General features: G+C 40.9%; 1 protein-coding gene across 2 annotated transcripts in view; it reads right to left on the reverse strand.

Moving 5' to 3' along the window:
* Positions 1–18,307, reverse strand: part of PDIA5 (protein disulfide isomerase family A member 5) — a 238,635-nt gene that overhangs the window by 113,732 nt on the left and 106,596 nt on the right. For both annotated transcript variants that reach the window (XM_020801085.3, XM_078376647.1), the window contains exons 6-8: positions 16,177–16,269; positions 8,698–8,758; positions 2,218–2,285 (exon numbers count right to left, since the gene is read on the reverse strand). In XM_020801085.3, the coding sequence (XP_020656744.3) occupies positions 2,218–2,285; positions 8,698–8,758; positions 16,177–16,269 (222 nt within the window). The remainder of the gene's footprint in view (positions 1–2,217; positions 2,286–8,697; positions 8,759–16,176; positions 16,270–18,307) is intronic.

An 18,307-nucleotide genomic window follows, 5' to 3' on the forward strand; every position in this document is an offset into this window, starting at 1 on the left:
AAAATAACTCTAGGCACAGAGCAGTGCTTCAACTGAATATGCAAATAGTACGGTCCTCTTAATTATTCAGGAACAAAAAATAATATTTTCCAACAGAAGAAGAAAGAATCCAAAATATCTCAAAAGCAAATTGTACAAGGGTGATATATAAGTAAGGTGAGTGAATCAGCTATGCAGGCAATGGTGTGGGAGTATAATTGGTAAAACCTTATTTTCAAATTCGTACTATCATGAAGCCAAAGATCCCTTGTATGGATCCAAGGCACTCTTATTCTTGAAGGAAGGTTAACTTATTTCCACCCTCCTGCTCTGCATCCCCTCTTCCTCTCCCACCAAGCCAAACAAAAACCTCTTAAGAAAAATCTCTTGATGCATCTCCAAAATCTCCGTGCAAGCTATACTACTTGGATAGACTCTTAGAGTAACATCTGGTTAAAAAGAATGAGTTTTAAAAAATTTATATATTCCAGAGCTGGAAAAACTTAACTCATTAGATGTACAATGGAACAATATAAAGGATATTAACCTATTTTTAATTGTGGAAAGTGATCACTGCTGAAACAATCTATCAAGCCATACATCCTCTATTACTTTCTATAATATATACTTCCCAACAGTTATTATTTTCATGAGGGGCAGGTCTGCTTCCAAGTTTTGGCACTAACTCTATGACAGAATTTCACTCCCTAAGATGGTAGGAATTAGGGTAACACCATTTGGTCAAAATATTTCTTGGTTTTGTCTGTGCTGAAGATTGGGCTTCTTATTTTTTGCTGTTGCTATCTTTTTCTCTTGATGAAGTAGGGCTATATCCATTTCAGACAGTTGCATCACTAATGCTGTTTTGGTATTTACTATAGCTTCGTGAATTATTGTCTCCCATTACTTTTTATAATTGCATAGTTCTTGGGTTCCTTCTAGGACAAAGCGGAATTCTTTAGCCCTCCTATATGTCTGGGATGCTGTGGATCATAGCAGTTCTCTGAAGTTCTTGCCAGCTTTCATTTGCGAACTCAAACCACTCCTCACTCCATGTACTCCTCAACACTGATGGTATCTCTCCCGTTCTTCAAAACATCCCTGTGCTGAGACTGCAAAGCTTTCAGGGGCCCAAATCATTCCTATAGAAATGAATGGACAAGTGAAACTACCAAATGTGTAAGCTAAGTGGAGTCCATTCAGTCCCCAGTAATGCTTTAAAAGAGGAAGAAAAAATGACTTGCGTCTCTCTCTCTCTGTGTAATTATACCCCTTTCAAGGACACTGGAGTAACCCCTCTCCCCATTTTTAGTTAAGAGAAGTTTCTGTAAATTCCCTGAATGCAACTATGCTCCCTTAAAAAGTAGTAGAATGATCCAGTCATCTCAGAAGTGCCTTTTTCTTTAGGGAGGCTCATTCTATTCCCATTTGGCTTCATCACAACACAGGAGCTAGCGCTACCACAGCACAAGTTTGCGACACTTATTTCCTATTTGCAGGAGGAAGAGGAGGAGATCTTCTTATGCTGTTGAATTACTCTTTCCATTATTTATTATGAGTTCATAAGCCTCTATAAAACTTCTGTTCGGTCCTCTCCGAAGATCCCATATTCCATATTTTGGCCACAATCCTACTGATGTTTACGTAAGGTTTGTACAACCTGCTGCAGCCAATTGATGAGCTTCTGGAGCACATCGTGGCCGTGCAACTGAGCATGTAACCAGGCAGAAAGCTAAGATGCGCCTCATCAATTAACTGCAGAAAGCTGCACAAAACCTTACACATATTCCTAAAAACTTAAATGAGAATTTTAGTTAGCACAGTGGTTTCTAATATACTTCAGTATTTTTTGTGTTAGATGACATTTTCAGAATGTAATACCAACAGCTTACTAAGTTAATATTAAACTAAAGTTGTTCTGAGGGCTAACCAGTTCCTTATCCCTAACCAGGCCTTTAAAAACTTCTCCTGGCCTTCTACAGTGGACTGAGAGAGTCAAAATAAAATTTAGAGGAGGTTGGAGTAATATAAAGATAGCAAGGTTTGTGCTAATTTGTCTACTTAACTATGATTTATGTTCAGTACACATGGACTCAAACACAAACATGAGAGAATATGCACAAAAATACAACCTATACAAAAAAAAAAGACAAGGACACCCCATACATACACAGTACGTAATGCCACAAAGTTTTAAAAAAATAAATATCCATCAGTCTTGCCATCCTTCTCACTTACATACATGCCCTTCAGTTCTGTAGATGCTTGCTGGAAAGATGGCATCATTCTTTTGCAAACACCACACCCTGATAAGAGACAGAAAGAAGGGAATTAATAATCACATTGTTAAATGTCTTTTCAATGAAAAAAACTGAATGAGCAATGTACCTTCCCACACCCCGCCCTTCTGAGCTGCAACGAGAGATATGTAACTTTATAGGCTGGGATTCATGACTAGAAATGTTTTTAGACATCTTCCCCTTAAATCTGGTATTTGAGAACCTTGGACTATCAAAACTATATTATTGCTACCTCTCTCTGACTGACGGTTTTAATTATAGCTGTGCCCATTCTTTGAGAAGTCTGATATAGTTGTGGTGACACACACCTTATTTACTTCCCATATGGATCAAAACTAACGAAGCCTCCCAAATGCTATTAATATTAATATTTGTTTCTTTCTTGTCCTCTCATTTTTTTGCACAATTTTTAAAATCGCCATGTCGTCTTACGTATTGTTATGTGGGAACTGTGGGATTTGTAATTTGTAAACTGCCCAGAGTATTGTGTCCACTAATGGGGCAGTATAAATCAAATAAATAAAATTAAATACAAATTTAAAAATTAAATTAAAGAAAATAAAAATAAAAAATGACCAGAATCCTATTGGTTAGTTACACCAGCATTTAGCAATGGTGCAAACTGAGGAGGCAAACTGCCGCTAGTTAACAAGCTGCCACTTGTACCCTTCATCATGCACCAGCTCGAGAGACTGGCATGCAATGAGGGATACAAGCACCAACTTGTTCTTAAGCACCAATCCACTGCTACCACATATGTCACGGAACATATCTCAGTGTAACTAACCCACAGGATTCTGGTCAATACTTAGTTTTTCAAATCACACATCATAAAATGCAGCTAACAGGTATGCCAAAAGCGGTATCTGATCCCCTCCTCGAAGTGCTACCCACATCATACTGGAAATACTATATAGGAATTATATGTGGATCACTATGGTGCATTGCAGTAATTCTTTAAAAGAGTCTTAAGCTGGTTCAAAATGCTACGGCCAGACTGCTGACTGGTGCTGGTCACAGGAGCACAGGACTATATAACTCCTTTTTTACCACAGCTTCAGTGGCTGCCGGACTATTTCTGGGCCCAATTCAAAATGTTGGGTATGACCTATAAAAGCCCAGGCTATCTGAAGGACAGTATCACCCCACATGAGCCTTCTTGACTTTTAAGGTATTCCAGGGAGGCCTTTCTTTCAGTCTCACCACCTCCACAGTCCTCTTTGATAAGCAAGAAACTAGTGAATGTGCCAGAGGATCTTTAGCCAAGTGTTTCCATATAAGGACAAATCAATTTGATTGGAGTCACAATAATGTCAGTGTTAGGAAAAAAAAAATACAGATCCTAACCAGAATGGCTCGGGAAAGTCCAGATCTACTCACGCCAACTATGGATTTATTTAAAGACTGCAGTTAAAGAATTTGGGGACAAGTGAATTATATAAGGTTTATTTATACAACAATCTGTTGTCTACCAGTAAGTTCAGCCTGGAAGGCACCCAGTATGGGTTGGTATATTCTTAAACAAGTTCAAGTCCAGAAAATGCCAGTCAGGAGGAGAACCTCAGATTGATTTTGACACTCATGTGAACTCAGTTCCAGCTCTTGTATACATCATAGGAATAGTCTCTATAGATTCCCCAGAGGCAACAGGGCCTGGCCAAAGAGCCTATTACCCACATCTGTGCTTCTCAGGACTAACGGAGAAAGACTATCACAGGGTCACAAGAACATGTGCACCCAACAATGGGAAAGTAATCAGTAAAACTAACATGAGTGGATCAGCTGAAGACCTTCAAAATATAGCCTAAGTGCTTACCACTGGGACGCACAAAACCTTTTCATAACCATTATTTGCAATAACCTTATTTTATCCTGTTTTTTTAATTCACTATTGATCTGTTTGTCTTGCTTACTCTTCTTGTTAAATAAAGTTGGCTTCATATGACTGTGTAATTTCTTTGCTTTGTGTGTGTGTGTGTGTTCCTTCCTACCTCAAGGCACGCTAGTGCACCCACAGGCTCTGTAGGCTTAAATTGAGATTAGGCAAGTCTTAAGAATTTAACCAAAGCACCTTTCATCATATTAAGCACACAAACATCAAGAGACCAGCAGTGGCAGTGTTGGCTTGATTACTAAGCAACAGCAATAATTCAAAGGAGAACCTCCATTAGGACCCAGAAACTTGTGATGTCAGGCTTTGAAGACAGGCCTGTCAGTAAAAGAGGACACAGCCAAGTCACAGCCAAGTCATTTGGCTTCAGTGTGCTAGAAATTGCGTGCATATAATGCTAAGAATTGTAGAAAGAAAAACAATTGCCTTGTAAATTAGTATTTTCTTCTAATATTAAGTAGAAAATTATGGGCATTGATACAGGCAAAAGATCAGGGACTAGATCCAACATTTTATTGGGTGTGCATTACAAAACTAGAATTTTCTTTATCTCTCCTCACTGCTGTAGCTCTCAGTGCAATTCAAAAATCATCTCTGTAGGCTTCCCAGACATACAATGGGGGAGGGGAAGAATAAGGTTCCAGTGTGTAGCAGAGATTCCTGCCACCTCCCTGCCCCCATTTTGCTTACAAAAGCAGTCTCATCAGTAGATGTTCCCTATTCCTCAGGCTAAGACCTATGTTCTTCTATGTAAGTTGCAAAATGACTCCCTGGACCATGCAGGCCAGCAATCGCCATCTATTGAGGAATAAAAATTCACCCTTTGCAATCTGAATAGCTTGAACCAGCTACTGCTAATTTAAGAAAGCTTTATCGGTATGAAAGCAAAAGAAGGTCCACTATATCACTTCTTCATTTCAGTCTAGCACACTGGTTCTTAACCTTGGGTTACTCAGGAGTTTTGGACTGCAACTCCCAGAAGCCTTCACCACCAGCTGTCCTGACTGGGGTTTCTGGGAGTTGCAGTTCAAAAGCATCCGAGTAACAAAGGTTAAGAACCACTGGTCTAGCACACTGTTTTTTCTGTAGGACATTTAGAAGTAGTCTGTCTTTCAGAACTTTTCAGCATTTTTGGACCTTTCCTTCTCATACATGTTATTTCAAAGCAGCTTTTGGATTCCTTCAATAACTATAAAAATTCTCCTTTTCTTTCCTGTGTACACTTCTGGTATTCACAGTCAAAAAAGTAAAGAGAGATGAACATCTGAAGAACATCTTATGGGACAATCAGTTATGTTCCCGACCCTCAAAAATAATGTACAGTTTATGTTCAATTTATGCTGGCAATCTTAAGTAACATATAGTGGTGCTCAAATACCCTTGACTGGTCTAGGGTGAGTAAATAGGATTTGACTAGCATCCATGGTAGTCAAATCTACCATGGATGCTAGTTAGGTTAACTCATTAGGCTGGAGTCAGATTTGCTCAATCAAGGAAGAGGAAAAAGCTCCTTCCATTCATAAAAATAATTTAGGTCCAACAGAGGTTCCCATTCTACTAAGTGGATGCTGCTGTAGATAGAAGAGGAGGGCAATTTTCACCAATTCTTTCTCCTCAAGCCTGGAGTTCATACTGCTGCTTCATTCAGAAGGTCCTTCAAGCCCTGAGAACATGGCAGGTTGCAAGAATAAAGTAGAAATTCTCTCTGCCTTAACCCAGTTCAGGGGAGCTTCCAGTTTGCAGAGCCCTACTCAGCAAAACTCCAGATGTAATCCACTTGCATCACTCCACAGAACAGGCAAGGTTGACTAAAAATCCCAAGAAATGGGGAGTTATTTGGGCAGAAAGGTTTTTGTATACAACCCCAGTTCAAAATGACTAGCCGTTGTGGGGGTATTTTAAACTTGGTCTCAGGCATCTCCCAGAGAATGCCATAGCAAATGACAATTATAGATGAAATGAGAGCTGTAAAAGAACAGCAACAATATAAAATTCAAACGAAGAGTGTAAAAATATGTCTCCTTCACCACTGTTTATGAATACTAGCAAGTATTTTCCTACTTTAAAAGAAGTCTTTTGATGCTTTTGAACTGTGGTGCTGGAGGAGACTCTTGAGAACAAACCTATCGATTTTGAAGGAAATCAACCCTGAGTGCTCACTGGAAGGACAGATCCTGAAGTTGAGGCTCCAATACTTTGTCCATCTCATGAGAAGAGAAGTCTCCCTGGAAAAGACCCTGATGTTGGGAAACTGTGAAGGCAACAGGAGAAGGGGACAACAGAGGACGAGATGGTTGAACAGTGTCACCAAAGCTACCAACATGAATTTGACCCAACTCCGGGAGGCAGTGGAAGACAAGAGGGCCTGGAGCGCTCTGATCCATGGGGTCACAAAGAGTCAGACACGACTTAACGACTAAACAACAAAAAAAGAAGCCTGGAATGCAGATGAACAGGGGAGAACCTAATGCAATATTCTTCATCCTAGTGCACTCCAGATATGAGTCAATGGCCATGCTGGCTAAAGATAATGGGAACTGTAGCTCAGTGCACCTGGATTAGAGAAACCTGGTCTCCAGGAATGGTTCCTACTGAAGTGTCAAAGGTGCATTGTAAGGAAAAAAAACTCTATTGCAGAAAATAGCTCTTTGCCAAGGAGACAAAATTATAAAGATATTCTGATACCATGTACTCTCCTTAAAAGAATGGTTTACAGGCCCAAAGCAGACATTGGAACTTCACATTGCAAGAAAACAGCAGGTGGCTGCAGCACATGCTGTGAACCACAAAGCAGCAAGGCCATCCAGAGATAAATCCCCAACTACTGGAGTGCCTAGAGACGTTTAAGAGAACAGCAGTTAAGTGCGTATCTGCATGGAAGAAAATTATGCACTCAGAGAATATTTGGAAGGAAAAGTCACAGGCAACGGCTTTCTCAATACTCAAGAGGGGATTATTTTGCTCGAGTTGATGCTACAGAAAACAATGCCTCAAGAAAGAAACAGCAGATTTCACAGCACATTACAAGGGGCAAATCATGCAAGCCAACACCAACTTCCTATCAAACAAGCATGAGTTTCCTTGGCCAAAACTCGTCAGCTCCCTTGACAATTAAAATAATAGCTCTGAAGACCCAGACTCCTGAGCTGACCTCTACTGAGAGGATGTTAAGCTTCTCTCTTCTTTTTTTAGTTGATGACTTCTAAGTTGGCAGTATCAATGAAAAACATATGAATCCATCAAGAAGAGAAAGAGAGAGAGAATTTTTCATTTCCTTGAGGATGAAAAGGAGAATAATTGGTGATACCAGACTAGGGATCTTTGGCTAACAGATCTTTCAATTAAGGGATCTATAACCCAAACACTACCCAAAGGTTCTTATAGAGGCGCCTATTAAAAAGGCAATGAGCTCAGACCAAAGTCATTTGTGTACACCTTTAAATGGAGCACTGAGTTCATATTCCTTAGAGAATCACTAAGCAGACAGTCTCTGACAAACACTGATTCTTGCTTAGGATACACATTGCAATCCATCTCTTGGACAATCTTCTGCTGTCACTGGGAGCTCTCCGAGGTACTGCAACGCTTCACTCTGACTGACTGGAAACCCAATTCGTTTCTCTGACATTGTTTAAGAGGTTGCTAAGAGAGGAGTGCTTATTCCCTGCAATTAACCTATGTTCCCTCCAGCTACAGGATTTTCTCAAGAGATGCACACTTCAACAGTCTGACATGCAGATTAAGGCTGTATTTACTTTCCAAAGACAAGTAAAAAAACAAGATATAGAAATGCAAGAGATGCACTTGAGAACCATCAGGTGCTATATACAACAAACAGATCTCTTTCCACTTGAGGGAATACCTCCTCTTTAAAAAAAGTGCTAAGCATCTCATCTAGTTTGATCCTTTGCCCAGCTGGAACAGTATACTTATTCCATTTGTGCAGTCAAGCCAGTTGGTGTGACGCTGGGACAATGTGGAGCCAGAGAAACTTGCTTCTCTAGAAGACTGAGGCTAGACCAAATGGAGATATATAAGAACCCTTTCAACTTGTTACCAGAGGCCATTATAACAGTTTGAAAACTACTAATCTAGTGCAAGCATGCATTAAAACCACAAACATATCTTTCTCAATTATTTAAGCAGGGCACAAACAGATAACTATTTGAAATATTATCATGCCACACTGCTACTGTTGGTGCTGAGATTTGGAACAGGAACCAAGCAAAAAGAAATAGTATCAGGAAAAGAAAACTGTAATAGACTACAATATATACATCATATAAGACCACAATGCATAAAAGGAATAATTTAACAGTAGGCCCATCATTATTGTTCTTCTGAAAAGAAATCATAATCATCACCACCATCATCATCTTAGAACTGCAGAGCTGGAAGGGACACTGTGGGATCATCCAGTCCAGCCCCTGTCAGGAATGCACAGTGAGGAACCAAATTCCCAAACTCTGGCACCACAGCCACATACCTACTTAAAAGAAATTACAGTATTATATTTGGTTTACTTACAGGGGGCATAGAACATCAAGAGCACAGGCCTATCTTCTTTCTTCAAAAGTCTCCTAAGTTCCTTTGAAACAAAAAATAAAAACATGTCATCATGAAAACTATGAGTATTGGAAAGATTACCTCATCCTTTTACATGATCACAATGGTATGTTCATGTAAAAATACTAAATGTTGTTGAAAACAGTATTTCCATTACTGGCAAATAACTTGGATGATTTATCATGAACATAAAGATCTATTTAAGTATGGGCAGCATCAATGGGTTTGGGAACCAAAATCTTACTCACAGATGTACCACAAACTGCATCAGGTCCAGAAATGACCCGAGACTTTAAAAAAAAATCAAACAAACAGGAAGTATCTGGATGAGTTCCTGGTTTTTTTCTCTTTTTTGAAGGGAGGGGGTGAGGGTACTGACTGAAGTCTTGGAGGAGTCCCTGAGGCCCTAAAGTTGAAAATGTGTACTCATGGAGGCCTTCCAGAAAAGGGAGGGGGAGGGCATTTTTTTCTTCCATGCAAATATGAGGTGATTTGGGGGACTGTGGGATGGCTATGGAGGCTGCAAAAATACTCCTGGGAGAGTGTGTACAGCCTCTGGGTCACAGGTTGCCCTCCCCTGATCTATAGGCTGCAAAATGCTGCTACTTAAGTATGTGGCTCTCAGGAAAGAGGGTTAGATGTGGATTAGGGCAAGTCTTCATACATGATGGTGCCACCTGTATTTGGACTGACTAAAGGCATTAAGATGCATATGCCAGCATCCCCAAGGAATGGAATCTTGACATGCAATTTATGATCCGTCCTGTCCTGCCCTTTTCCCCTTCTTTCCCCCTTTCCCAGTATTCTCCATTCTGGAAGTTTCACTTCCAGACTGACCCATAAAGTGTGCTCACTTGGAGTAAGGTAGGGCTGGAAGGCTGAATAGCCTAGGATAGGCCCAGCAGGGACCTGGCTGCCTGTTGGAAAAGAAAGTTGCCCTGGTGCATGCAAGGAGTTCCAAGAAAGCACTGGGAGCAAGTTCCCTTTTGGATTTAGAGTCCGAAAAAAGAAGTGGAAAAGGGGATATGCACACCTACTAATGAGTTATCTAGAGAACTAATATAGTGGATCAAGTAAACTATTTCTGAGCTTTACCCATCCTCTGCTTATTACATATGTGTGTTTGGATTACAGATGCTGATGCAGGGAGGTTAAATGGAGCTGGTCTTAGATAACAAAGTTTATGGTTCTATGTTTATAGCCAAAAAGAGAAGCCGTGACCACACTCAAGAGTATTGTTCAAGTCTTCATAAACTATGGTTTACAAAGCTTTGGACAACTGTATGTATACAGCTACTATACCACAGGCATTTGTGAGATCAATTGGTCTTTTTTGTCTAAAATATAGCAAATACTGTATGTCTTCCAATTTAAAAGGTCAGAAAATGCATACCTGTCTTGCTAGAAAAGCAACCCACGGATTTTAAGAGAACAACTTTCAAATATAAGATATTACAATTGTGATTTGGTACCTACAGATGTTTGCAGCTTCATAAAGGTCCCATACATGTGGAATGTTGTTACTGATTTAGAAATTGATGCATTTGTTTTCTCCTAAATACAGTATATGCAAGAAGAAGGGTAATCCAAAACAAATTAACAGGCCAATTTTGCTGTAGGATTTATTGATAAAAGATTTATTCAGGATATTAAGAAGCCTCTAATCTGTACTAATAAACAGAGACATTTCACATACAGGTTAGATTGTAAATCTTTACATTGCTTGTTATATGTTGCACAGATTGTGAGCATTTTCTTACTGAACCCTGCAGCAGGGAGATGTTTTGCTGTCTTTTTTAGATTTTCATACTGTTTTGTACTGTGTATTATCATAAATTTATTTTCTTTTCTTAATTATATTGTGTCTTGACTTGAGCATCACAGTTAAAAGCCTCCTACTATATATTTTTTAAGGAACAGAACAAAACGTTCTTGCTACGTTCTTTAGGAACAGAACAAAACAGAGGGAAAAGAAATTCACCCCTTAAGAATGTTAGGAAATTTATATTTGTGATGATTCATGCTGATTGTGATTCACATCAGCCCTTGCTTAGTTTAAAAGGTATGGCAGTCTACATGTTGAAAGTAAATAAAACAAGTTCCTTCATTTCCAATATTCAAAGAAAGTCACAGAAATTAATCAAGAAGGCCAAGTTCAGATGTCATTAGAACGATGATCACCTGCTGTATGAACAAACATCCAGCTCCTCCGCTCCCTGATCCTTCTCCTTTCACCTAGTAAGAGGCTCACATAGGAGATGTCTGTTTCTAGTCAAGTCAACCATGGCTTCCACCAGGGTGAATTTTTATTTAATTTTTTTTTTTAAAACATGGTTTGATTATTTAAATCAAAAATTTAAATAAAAAATCTGAATTTTTTTTACTTTAAATCATGGTTTAAATCAACTTGATTTTTAAAATTCAGTGATTTTTATTCACCCTGGTTTCCACAACACCTGAACTCCTTGAACATTCATTATTAATTCATTTAAAAGACTCTGGTGTGAAATACAGGAACTCTAATCATAGTATAACCCTGATTCATTTTCTTTAGCACAGTTCAAATAAACTATACTTTCACATATAGATTTTACCAGTAACAATGGCTTGTTTAACACTGAAAGAAGAATGATTTGATCTCCCCTTCACACAAAATAGATGGGAGGGTCACGTGAGCCCAAGACATGTCTCACTCATTCTCATTACAGAAAGGGATGCCTCAGATTTATTACCGGGAAATTAGAAGAGATGTGGTGACAGAGGCCTAAGAATGGATACTACTCAGAACCTGCCAAGCAGCCATCTGGAAACATGTATTATAAGATGTGCACACCACTGGCAGTCTTTTGTTGATGATCCTGTGTTTAGGACTATTTTCTTCAATGAAGCATGTGCTCTGTTCCTAAGGACTACATCCGACAGGGGAAGAAATAGCTTGCTTCCTTTAAACAGAAATCAATCCAGGGGATGGAGGGGCCATGAGAATGGATTTTTCAGAGTTAGTGTCATGAGAAAGGCAAGATGAAAATTTTTAAATTGAAAATGACCCCAAGAGGGCTTGTAATAGAGAACACAAAGGTGGACATTAAAAATTAATCTTCTTACAAAAAGAGAATACTGTACCAAAATAACTGTTCCTAATGCTAGAATAAAAGTGAAGAAATTGAAATGACTCTATGAAATACCAGACAGAGACCAATCAATTAAAATTTAAAATCAACAGGGTGGAAAAAAAATACAATACTCCGCTCAGGGAGTTACCAGAGAAGAAGTAGTAATAATGAGTCTGAGGTTCAAGACAAAGAAAAGTAGCAGTAGGGTTTAGGACTGTTCTCCTATTTTCTGAATCAAGTCCTGTTAAACCTAGGAATGCGAGGAAATCCATATCAGGCTTGCATCGGCTGGGCAGGAGATTGCAAACAATTTATTAGCCCTTGTCAAGTCATTGTTCTCAAACCTATTAATGCCCAATTAATATTCACTTCCTTTTATAACCTGGAAGTGTTGTTTGTATATACATTTTTATACCACCTTTACATAAAAAGCAACTAGGTTGGTATGAAATTTTATTTATTTAACTGATGTGTTACCTTTCTCCCAACTGAGTAATGTAAGGTGGCTCACAATCAACTTAAACAGTATAAACATAATTAAAACACAATGAAATACGTTGTTTGAAAGCAATTTAAAATTTATAATATTAAAACTGCCATTTAAAAACATTTAAAAACACAAATTCCTCAGATCAGTAGGGGAGAATGTATATCTGGCATTCCCATAATAACCCTTACTTGCCAAAATCAATTGAAAACCTGCCTTAAAAGGTCATTGCCTGCCTGCCACCAGAAGGTTAAGGGAGGGGCACAATTCACAGCTTGGGAGTAGCCACTAAAAAGTCCATACAAAAGGAGGTCATGATGGCAGTGGGACAGACAGAAGTTATTTCCCTGAAGATTTTTAAAGCTGAAGAGGTTCATACAGGCTGGATCCTTCAGAAGCCCCACCATATAGCTAGTAAATACTGCACTGTATATCAAATAATTTTCTCACTATAATGGCCTGCACTTGCAGAAGCTACCATTAAATCTTTCATGGTATATGTTGAGGGATATAGAGTACATTGTCATAGATGTGATGTTGCCTGTTCTTCTCCTCACTCACAAAGGACTGCGTCAGTTCAAAACCCCAAAGTTCTTAGGTTCATTTTAGTTCTGCCAACTCCAGTACACAGCCTATTAAGTGACTTTCAAGTAACTCAGCTCTCCATGTGGCCAGGGACTAGACTTCCCTGGGGCTACATTCATTTTAACAGGCAGGTATTCTTTCTTTCCATGTTACAGTCCCCACAATCTCTGCTGTTCCTTCAAGAGACACACCATATTTTCCTTCGTTTGAATCTGGCAGAGGGAGCATGGTAGCCAAAGAACGGATGCATATATAAAGTAAATGCGCTGAGTCTTTCAGTATTAGCTGCTACCTCTCTGTGTATGTCATGGGATGCAATACCAATGAGGAAGTTGATTTTATTAACAGGGGTTGGCTTCAGGCATCTGGTAATGATTCTACAGCTTTCAGTTAGTGCTGTGTCTAAAGTACCCTGAAACATCAGGGAGATGCAAAAAACTAATGGCATCTTTCTTTAGTAGGACCTGAATTTCATCTTCCAAAGAGGGGGAGGGGGGAGGACTTGAAATGGCCTGTGATGGGGGGAGTATCGAATTCTATAGCATAGCCAGTGGCTATGATAGATAATACCCAAGAGTCAGATGTGATGGAGTGCCAGCAGTGCAAGAAAGGGGCCAAACAGACTGACGGGTCAACAATAGAGAACTTGTAACTATTAAAGAGACTGCTTGTTTTTGCAGTCCTGTTGGCGGTTTTGCTGGTGGGGGTGATGCCTGCCCACTTGCCTAGGAGGTGCAGGTTGGTAGCTTTGAGCCTGGGACCTCTGATGGTCTTGATACCCCCTAGGATGGTAAGAATGCCTCCAGATGCCTCTTGGACGAGACTGTTGCGCAGAGTAGGACCGCACCATCTTCCGGAGCTTGAGCAGGTTGTCAAGTATCTCATTGGTCTTTTCATCGAAAAGTCCTGCTCCATCAAACGGCAGGTCCTCTATCCGTGCCCTGCCATCGTCCGAAAATGCCAGCAGAGCGCAGCCAAGCATGACGGTGAAGAGAGATAGTAGTGGCCAACTGCTTGGAAGCCGCTTCTCAAGTGCGGCAGGTGGCAATGTGCTCATGTCTTGCAAGCCCCATTGCCTCCTAATGATAAGAGAGGCCTTGGGCTCGAACATCCTCAGGAACTGCTTCTAGAATGGGCAATGCCAAATTCCACAAATGGCGGTGGTAAGCACCCATGGCAGGCGAATAGTTGGCCACCCTGAGGACAAAAGAGGCTAGAAAGTTCATCCTGCAGCCCAGGACATCCAATCTGCGCCTTTCCTTGTCAGAAGGAGAAGTAGCAGAATGATCTCGGGCCCTGTTGTGAGTGCTGTCAACAACTAAAGAATTCGGAAAGGGGTGCTTTAAGAGGCAATCCGTATCAGTCCCATATACTTTATACAGATTCTCAATCCTTTTTGGAATTTGATAGCAAGTAGAAAGCTTAAGTCATGACTCTTCTCATGAGTTCAGAGAGGGATGGTATGAATCCGAGGCATACTGGAGGAGTCTGTTCCTGAGTGATGTCTTCATACACCTTGTCTGTTTTCTTAACTGCAGGCACCTCAACATCAAGCCTGAGGACCTTCACTATTCAGTGAATGAGGTGGGAGTAGGAGTAATCGTCTGATGGCGGCGGAGGATGGTTGTCTGCCATGTCCAACACAGGAGTAGGAATATTAATTGGTGAGTCCTCCTCTCCCTCTGAGACCTGGGAGTCAGAATCCTGATCGTTAGAAGGGGAATAAGATGCCTCCTCTAGTGGAGCTGGGGACAAGTCTTATCCAGCTCGGGCTTGAGCCAAGCTCGCCTCGGGTCTGACTGCAGGGTAAATATAGCCCGCATGGCCCACCTCTGGGTCAGGCGCCAGCTGAGAACGCTTGACACCTCCAAGGGTAGCAGAGGCCGGCAGCAGGTGCCTTTGGCGACGTCAAGAAAGAGACGGAGGAATATAGCCCTCTTCAGCCTCAGGTGCGATTTCACACCATCCGCGGTACTGAGACGGAGCTGGCAAAAAGGGCTGAGCATAAGATTCGAAGTGTCGATACCGAGGGTATGGGTCATATTGATAGGGTCCTGGATGAAAAGGCAGGTCCTGTTCAAAGTCCTCTGCCCCATACAGCGGTGGGTAGTCAAGGTAATGCCATCAGCCTTGACAAGCAGGGTACCCCCTCAGCTCTGACTGCCAGCTATATGGGTCCGGTTGCTCAGATAGATCCAGGTGTCAGGATTTATGGGTTCTCTTACAAGGAAGGTCAGTTGGAGCCGGTGCCAAGGCCACCGGCTGATGCATCAACGAGCCCAACGAAGAACGTGAGCTGGCCTGTGCCAATTCAACAACCTCTAGAAAGGTGTTACCCCAGTCAGGAATATCACTGGTGGAAGGGTATGATGACGGCAGCTGCAGGGGTACATTCTCTTCCCCCGAATGTACTCAGGCTCACCGAATGTTGCTGGGATATCTCCGGCCTCGGTGCTAAGATTTCAGCAGCTTTAACAGGCTTAGGGGTTTTCTTCTTCTTCAAACTCAATGTCATAAGATTGCAACAGTGTTGACGCTGCAGCCGTCGACCTTGAGCCCAAGGACGATTTTGGTTTGGCTGCCATTTTCACTGCCTTCTTGGCTGCAACCTCAGGCGAAGCTGCCAGAGACGGTTGTAGAGCTTTGGGGGAATCCATACAGGCAGTTCGAGATGGTGAGAAGGATTTATCCCAAAGAAACGATTTAAGGCGTTGGAGCCGCAACTTCAGAACCGGCTTCGTAATGTTTTTGCAAAGGGTGCACATGGCCAGCTGATGTTCTTTCCCAAGACAAAATAAACAACGGGAAGGCTCGTTGGAGAAGGGGGTTTTGTTTGAGCAGACCTCACACCTCTTGAAGAGGCCCGGCGAGGCCATAAACTCAAAGTAAGCAAAATGACAATTAATCCATTTTTTTTCTTTTTGCAGATAACTCACAGTTGCGAAGCGAAGGTCACCAGTTTGGAATCAAGTCACGGAGGTCCAAAGAAGAGAGGGAAAGGTAAGACAGACTGATTGAATGAGCACATGAAGTTCAAAATAAAGCTGCAATAGTGGCAATCAAAAAGGAACTGAGGAATTCAGTGCCGGGGCAGAGTTATAGCCAGCGTGGGGGAGGCCCCCGCACCATGTGCTCGAGCTAAAAAGTTCCGAGGCTGCTCCATGCAAGTGCGGATTAACCCATTAGTATGCATTCACAGAGACCATGAAGAAGAAATATTATTTCATACCACTACTAACAACTTGGGTTTGTTACCTTTTCACTGTCAATATGAACAATATCTTTGGCTTCAGGATCTTCCTCCCATAATGGAGCTCCTTCTGGATCTTTTAGAAAGGCCACCACTGACTGCAAAGAATTACAAAGACAAAAGCTGTTACATGCAATTGCAATAGAAAATATAGTCAGCTCATGAAAAGCAGACTTGGGCCTTTTGCCTTTATGATCAATGTTCATTGGTCCACTCTTCTACATACCATTTTTTAAAAGCTGTGCTATATGTGATTCTCTTCCTTTAAAGTGTCTTTAAAATCTCAAGGGATACTTGGTACTGAACCTGTGTGGCAGAGTTGATGAAGTAGCCAGAACATTAAGACTATTGCCAGGCACACTCAGGGTTGAAGATCTCAGTCAGGAAAGAGGTTTTCTCTATGTGATGTAAACCAGTCACCATCCCTTAATCTAACATACCTGACCATTTTCTTGCAGGTATGGGAACAAAATAAAAGTCACTTCAACTCGTTGTTGTTGTTTAGTCGTGTCCGACTCTTCGTGACCCCATGGACCAGAGCACGCACAATATTCCACCTCTTCTGTTGCAGCAGAACTTTGATAGTCGCATTAGATCTTTCTGGACTACCCAAAGGTGAGGAGGGCCAACTTTTCAAAGGCTAATGAATACGATTGGATTTCCTAGTTTAAAGAAAGCCTGCATGCCAAGGGTATATGCCACTGCTGTGCTCATTCCAACCACAAAAGAGAATGATTTCATTTAATTCAGTTATGATCTCTCTCCCACACCTGAACAAAACAGAATACTTAATATTTTCTGACAGAAAAGGTAGCTTGTTGCCTTTTGTTCAGTCTTCTGTTCTCTGGAACTTTAAAAAACCTTTTTTTAAAACATGCAGGAGATGCCTACAGCCAAGACTATGAACCATCTGAAGTCCCAGGTATACAAGAAAGCTGAGGATTGCAAGATAGTACTCATCAAAACAACTCTTGACCTTGTATGCTGAGTCCTTGGTGAGTTGGGACATATATTCATGGCTATAAAAACTTCAGCTATTTGTACTTGGCTGAAATTAATCTAATAAAACACTGCATTTGTCTCTGATCACAGTGCTCTTAAGATATTCATTCATTCACTCACTCATTCCCTGCCTTTTATTTCCAGAAGGAGACTTCAATGCCCTACTGTGCCTTCTGCGAGTAGAGTCAGCCTGTGTGGCCTTGGGCAAGATCCACAATCCCAGGGTACACCCAGAAGAAGTGGTTGGTAAACACCTTCTGAGTACTCTCTACCTGGAAAACCCTGGAAAGGGTCACCATAAATCGGAATTGACTTGACAGCACATGAATAAATTAATAAATTATTTAAAAGAACTAAATAAAACTCATTCAAAATGATTTAAAAGCGCATTTAAAAAGACAAGACAACTCCCCCATGAAAACCCCTTACTTAGCAGCAATTGACTTACTAAAAAGAAAGGTCTTTGCTTGCCATTGAAACAAAAAGAGGGAATTGGGGGGGGGGGGGGGGAATCTGACTTTCTGGAGAGTGTGTTCCACAGTGAGGGAGTAACCACCAGGCGGCCCTCTCACAAGTCCATACCAAGCAAGAGAAAGGCTTTCTTTAAAGATTTTAAAACTCCTACAGTATATGTTCATATGGGAAAGCAGAGTCTCAGACAGCCTTAGCCCAAACTGTTTAGGGCTTTAAGGTCAAACCCAGCACACTGAAAGGTGCCCAGGAACTAACCAGTACTGTTTAGCAGCTATTACGCATAGTTTTCAAAATGCAGAGTTCTAATGCTAACTCCAATTGAGGGGACAAAAGAGAGAGTACAATTATTGATCATTTTGGACAGACTCTGTATATCACCCCAATATTTCTGTTCAAATAACAAGCTTTCTCCCAGGTTTTGAAAACAGCTTCTATTAAGGGAAGGGGGCAGAAGATGTGGTGATAAATAAACTTCTGCACATAGCTCTCTGGATCTGCAGTAAAGTGGGAGAGATCTGCTACCTTGTTTATTATTTATTTATTTAAAATATCCCCCCCCCTTGCTTTTCTCCATAAGAGGACTGAAGGCAGCCTACATCATTAAAAACAAGTTATTTAAAACCAACAAATTATTCAATTTTAAAAAAAAAGAATTAAACA

Source organism: Pogona vitticeps, chromosome 1 (genome assembly GCF_051106095.1).
Source record: "Pogona vitticeps strain Pit_001003342236 chromosome 1, PviZW2.1, whole genome shotgun sequence".
In the NCBI taxonomy this organism is placed as follows: Eukaryota; Metazoa; Chordata; class Lepidosauria; order Squamata; family Agamidae; genus Pogona; species Pogona vitticeps.